Below are 6,000 nucleotides of genomic sequence, written 5' to 3'. Positions count from 1 at the left end.
AGTGTAGTTAATAGCTATGGTTGGACTCTAATTCAAAAAAGGAAGAAAGATATAAAGGTTCATAAGATTGATTCAATTATTGTCTAATTCCAACTTTCATTATTTAGTCTTGAGTAATTCTACTATTTTATCTTTATAGCATAATTTGAACCCTACCAAAAACCCATTTATCTTAATCAAACACAAATATGATTCCGACCCCTAGATTGTGATTATTTAAATATGATGAGAGACCAAGTCAAATACACCCTTCTCGTCAATTTTAATCTTTTGAATTACAAAACAACTTACAACGACTTCTCGTGTAGCAAACCACGCGTCCGGCGAATATAAGGCGATTTAGAAATGCTACCAATCTTTCGTTGAAAATTCGAACTTTGAATAAAGATGCTACCTAGAATTTTCTTTTCCACATGATAGAAATTTCCCAGTACGTACGCCTTCAAAATTCCTTGTGGACCACGCCAATTTTGCTGTGTACGATGACCAGAAACTTGCGCAGGCATTCAATTTTTCTCGTTTGTTGTCGACCAAAGCCCGCCTATAAATGCAGCTCCTCACTTTGCTTTGTTCTTCACAGCTCATCATCTCATATCTTCAATTCTTGTCCCTCAAGTTTCCTCTCTTTCTTGCTTTTTATTTTGCTTGAGCAACAAAAAACTGTGTAGATTGCATTAACAGATGGCTTTTGAAATGAGAGCTGCATTCGCCATCTGTTTGGCGCTTTTCAGCTTGCGAAGCGTTATGGTGATGGGTATGTAATTCTTGTTTTTAAAACATTATCAGATGAAATAATGGTTCTCTGAATATTTGTTTCTGTTCGTATGAATACAAAAGTTACGTACGTTTTCTTCGGACTAATTTGAACAGATTCATAATTACAGCCAATATATTATATTTAGATTTAAAAATCGTTAGATCTATATATGTGTGAAATCGACCGTGACCTGTTGTAAGGGCTAGGAAGAAACCTCGGATCTATCTACTGGTTTTTGAGTCTTTTCTAGTAAATTAGTTTTCTATTTTGTAGAAAGTAACTTTTAGATCTCTTGGTCAAAGTTACATAGGTTGAAAGAAGTCAATCAGATGTTATGATTGATGAAAATTAATTAGGTTATGTTCAAAAGTCGTTAATGGTGATTGTTATATGCAGGTGAAGGAGGTGTGGAATGTGAAAAACTGCCAGTAGAGATGTGTGCTTTCTCTGTTTCATCGTCCGGAGCTCGTTGTGTGCTGGAGAAGAAATACACTTTCGTCCCCTCCACACACGAATCTTCAGTAGAATACCAGTGCCAGGCAATACATCCTCTTACAAAACTCACATCTTTTTGCCTTTTCTTCTTTCAAGGATAATTTTATTGAATAATGAGTGGTGCATGTGCAATTATATTCCAGTCATCGGGCGTAATGGCGGAGAAGATGATGGAATGGATTGAGAGTGAGGAGTGCCTTCAAAGCTGTGGTTTGCAGAGAATGAGTGTGGGTATGTCCACTGACGATCTCTCCGCATATTCTGATTTCACCTCTAAATTGTGCTCAGACAAGTGCCAAAACAGCTGCCCCAACATTGTGAATCTGTACCTCAATCTGGCTGCAGGAGAAGGTAAGTGCCCCATCATTCTTTATTCACTCCTTCTGAATATATTTAGTTTATTGAGAGAGATGGTAACAAGAATAAGGATTGCAGGAATATATTTACCTCACCTGTGCGAAGCTCACAAAACACGAAGCAGGAGAATGATGTTCGAGAGTGTTGCACCTGGGCCAACTGTGAAGACCTTTTCCCTTGCTGGAGTTGCCCCTGCACCCTACTAGAACATATATTATATGCTTCTTTGCCAATAATATTGTATTTAATCAATACTATGTTGTCCATTATTTATAGATTAAGTAATCTATGGATTTAGAATTTCGCATGTTGTCAATCTAAATAATGTCAGGCATTTATGGTTCTGTGTACGATCTACATGAAGGATTTTAATTAAGAAGCATATCAGTACGATTTGCTGGTATCTTTTCGGCTTTTAATTAGTTTGTATAAACAAATTTCGCCCTCTGAAAAGTTATGAAAAGTCTTAGGCCAAGGTGTTAATTTTATAAAATTCTCTTTTTATTTCAACTTACCATGACGAACGACCTGAATGAAGTCATACGGTAAACGTTAATTAGATAAATTTCACAATTTGTTACAGATAATTGTATCGTTGACTCCATTTTGGTTTTTAATATTATATTAATTTAATTTAATTTGATAAACTTTATGTATTAATTTTATGGAATACCAAAATTAATTTATATGGCAAAGAGATATAATATTAAGAGGATAAGTGAGTGAGGGGTACGTCCAAATAAAAATATAAAACAAAAAAAAGTTAACAATGTATTAAAGAGAATGATGAAATGAAAACAATTTGTGAAAATAATATTTTGGATGTTTAACATTTAAAAAAAATGTGAGATGGACTTCAAAGTTAGGAACTATATAAGTATATATTTTTTAGATGTTACAAATCTTTCAAAATATGGTGTCTTAAATTGGACACAATTTCCAATGCACTTATTACATGTCATTTGGCAAAAATATTAAATCAATAAAGTATCTATAAATCTTTGTTTGACCTATCAACATGGTCATACAGCTTGTCATAATATCCCATCTCAAAATATATACCACATGGTAAATAATATTAAAACTTGTCATGGCTAGTCATTATTTTAAACTAACTCCCCTTGTTCTTATCTTCTATATGTCAAAAGATAGCACCAGAATTGCCATTGAATCCCAAAAAAAGTGGTGTGTTGCAAATCCTTTATATTTATCCATATTATGATAATGGCTCAGAATCCAAAATATCAACACAACATTATATTCCTTACAAAAATTCCGACACTTCATTTGAGGTAGACTAAACTATTAAGTAAAATGCAATTAAAATATGAAATTTAATTACGGGGAACTACCTAATAATAAAACAATCCAATAGGGTACCTACAAAGGTTGAAAAACCTTAAACATATCGCACCTATTCTTTCACTTTGATTTTTTTCTATGTGTAAAGGTTCACAACTATAATCCTAGTCATCTTAGATAGATCTCAATGTTAGATTACCATGCCTACTTTTTTTTGACATATGAAGAGGAATTTAACTTTAATCCATAATGTAGAATGAAAGAAGTGTAGATAATAGAAAAAAGTAGTGTAAACTTTGTTTGACTCAAGCAACCAACCACAATGAAAGAAAATCTTTCCATTTATATGCACTTCTTGTAAAAAAAATCCAAGGTATAAATCTTGACATCAAATTAAATAAAGATACATAGTGAAAGATCAAGAAAAATGGATTGGGTGATTGTGTAGATCTTAGAAATATCTTCTATTGATTCTCAATTTGACAATGTCAAATTCTATTTGAATAGTAACCCCCATTATCTATTTTGGTCTTATAATATTAATCATTGATAACGAATCATAATGGGTCTCTTTTTGTAAAAGATCTCACATATGATGTTATCACTTATCACCCATGTCTATATCAATGTGTTAAATTTAATAAAGGTTTGAAAAATTCTAAGTACAAAGGTTTTATATTAATAATTTTATGGACTTTATTGAATGCCAAAGTTTAAAAGTTTCCATCTTGTTCCCTTGTCCATTTCAACTTATTGGACTTTCTCATTCCAACCTACCTTTTATTCATTCTCCACTTAATGCCTTTGCCTTAGAACTTTAGATTTTTCCTTCTCAATATTTCTATCATACATTCCCCACTTTCTCCCTTGTCTTTGTAGGTGTTTAAAAATTTATCTTAATAGCATCCTTTATATTAGAAACATAATTGACTAGTAATTTGTACCAAGTGACCTATTAGAACTTTTCTTTTTTTTTCATTCCTTTACCCAAGTACCATTTTTTGGTATCATTGATCTCTAGTTTGTTTTTTCTCTATGATAAATTGATTTTAGAGATATAGGATAAATTATAATGTGGAACAAGGTATTAAGTATCCTTGAACTCATATAATTTAAAAATTTTACTATCCCGTGCTATTCAAACCATAGGTTCTAACATGTCCTTAATTGGGTAACTCATAAAAGGTAATATCAATTGTTTACACCTAATCTCTCAAACTATATTACATTATTAGGATCACAACTTTGAAGTTATCCCTATTTGCATGTTGTTATCACAAATGTTTGCACCCCTGTTGAGATATCAACTTAGCAAATTTTTAAAACATAGGAATAACTATGAAGTGTGAGACCTTGTGCAAGGGGGTTGAATCCCTATAAAAGGACAATTTCATATCTAATCTAGGTGTAGAGTCTTGAGCCAACCTAGCACTTTGAAATCATACTCTAACCTAATCTACCAACTTGCAGAGGAAAAGGAAAGAAGGAAAGACATGAAAATTAAAAGGGAAGGTCATACAACAAGATGAAAGTATGTTTCTCCCTGCTCAAATTAGCATAATGCATAAATGAACATGATTGAAGTAGTATCACGTAGTTCTCTATTTTTACCAATTTCTAGTTGTGGATATGTAGGCTAGGTTTTGGTAGAATATTCAAACGAAGAATAATTCACAAAACAAAATTCACCAAAATTTTCATACATCATATAATATAAAAACCCAAAAATGTATCCAAACATAGAGGCAAGAGAATTAACATAGTATTTTTGGATTGAAAAGAGATTGAAATTCAATGATTTAAATAACATAAAGGCATGGAGCTAAGTTACAATGATAGAGGTAAAAAATATAAGGTTCTATAAATAACTAAAACGAATAACCCTTTGAAAAGATTACAAAATTGCCTTAATAGATCAAGAATAGCTTAGATGTTTACATCAAGTTAGAACCCTAACCTAGTTAGGGTTTACAATAGAAGATTCAAGCTAATGTGCAGAGGAATGGAGATCGATCTTCCAACCCAGGTAGATAATATTAACATTAATTTAGTAGTTGAAGAGGGGGAATATCTTAACAACCATCTTTGTGGTCATTCTCTAACAAAAGATGACTTATGTAGGCTCTCAATAGATATAGTTGTGAGCAGTTGGAGCCTGTGGTATTATGAAATGCATTTAAGGATACTTAATGGTGTTGATTTTCTATTTAATCATGAGAGAGATGGTAACCTAAATCATTGAAACATTGAATCCATCCATTGTGTCAAGCTCCAAAACAAATGTAATCCACCTCCTAGCTATTGTAAGGGTAATTTTTTTAATGTAGGTTGTCAATCACATCTATTTGGCACAATATTTGAGAAAAATTAAAAAATTTAGGCATTGATCATCTAGATCAATAGCTATTGTGCTATCACACATTAGTGGTGGGTCATATCTATCGATCCATGGGCACACTTCTACCACATCTCATCCACTTGTGATCCCGCAGGCTTCCTTTGGTCTTATGAGAATGTGTCGACCATCAATATTGAAATCCCTTGATCTTCATTCTAAAATTTATGGCATTTGAAATTGTTTCACGATCATGTGTTGACTCCCCCACTGGTCAAAAGTGGTTAATGGGAAAGATGAAATAGCCTCCATGGGGGTTTGGGGAGATATAATATAATGCATAAAATGGATGTCACTTGGTCATCAAAAGGATTTCTTTCCAAACTATGGGGGTCAAAACATAGGGATTATACCTCATTATGGGCTTGCAGGCAATGATGAAATGTAAAGGCTAAATTCGTGAATTAAGTTATAGAGCTACAAAGTTAAGGATTATTTTATATAATTTACAAATCTAAAGAAAATGATTAGGGGTAGGTGTTGGTTGATTCATGCTAAAATAGACACAATTCATAACTTAAAATCCTAACAATTTCTGATATCAAGTAAATGATAAAAATAATGTAGGGCTAGCTTGTGAAACAAGGGTTTAGGGTTAAAGGGATTGATCAAGGTTTATCCCTTAATGAGGGCCCATTTTATTTTTATAAGGTTCGTTATCATCAATGGGAACTAATGGGGGCATGAAAGTGCC

At 32.6% G+C, this 6,000-nt stretch overlaps 1 protein-coding gene across 2 annotated transcripts in view; it reads left to right on the top strand.

Moving 5' to 3' along the window:
• The first annotated feature begins 563 nt into the window (after positions 1 to 563).
• The window catches only part of LOC131074584 (uncharacterized), a 49,475-nt gene continuing 44,038 nt past the window's right edge, over positions 564 to 6,000 (top strand). Inside the window, exons 1-4 of one of the 2 annotated variants that reach the window (XM_058011219.2) lie at positions 565 to 754; positions 1,154 to 1,296; positions 1,396 to 1,603; positions 1,688 to 2,028. In XM_058011219.2, coding sequence (XP_057867202.1) covers positions 682 to 754; positions 1,154 to 1,296; positions 1,396 to 1,603; positions 1,688 to 1,815 — 552 coding nt within the window. In that variant the 5' untranslated portion in view covers positions 565 to 681 and the 3' untranslated portion in view covers positions 1,816 to 2,028. Of the gene's footprint in view, positions 755 to 1,153; positions 1,297 to 1,395; positions 1,604 to 1,687; positions 2,029 to 6,000 lie in introns of those variants that run through there. The other variant, XM_058011220.2, reaches the window with a different exon arrangement.

This window comes from Cryptomeria japonica, chromosome 7 (genome assembly GCF_030272615.1).
Source record: "Cryptomeria japonica chromosome 7, Sugi_1.0, whole genome shotgun sequence".
Lineage (NCBI taxonomy): Eukaryota > Viridiplantae > Streptophyta > Pinopsida > Cupressales > Cupressaceae > Cryptomeria > Cryptomeria japonica.
This window is presented reverse-complemented; position numbering and strand designations above follow the sequence as displayed.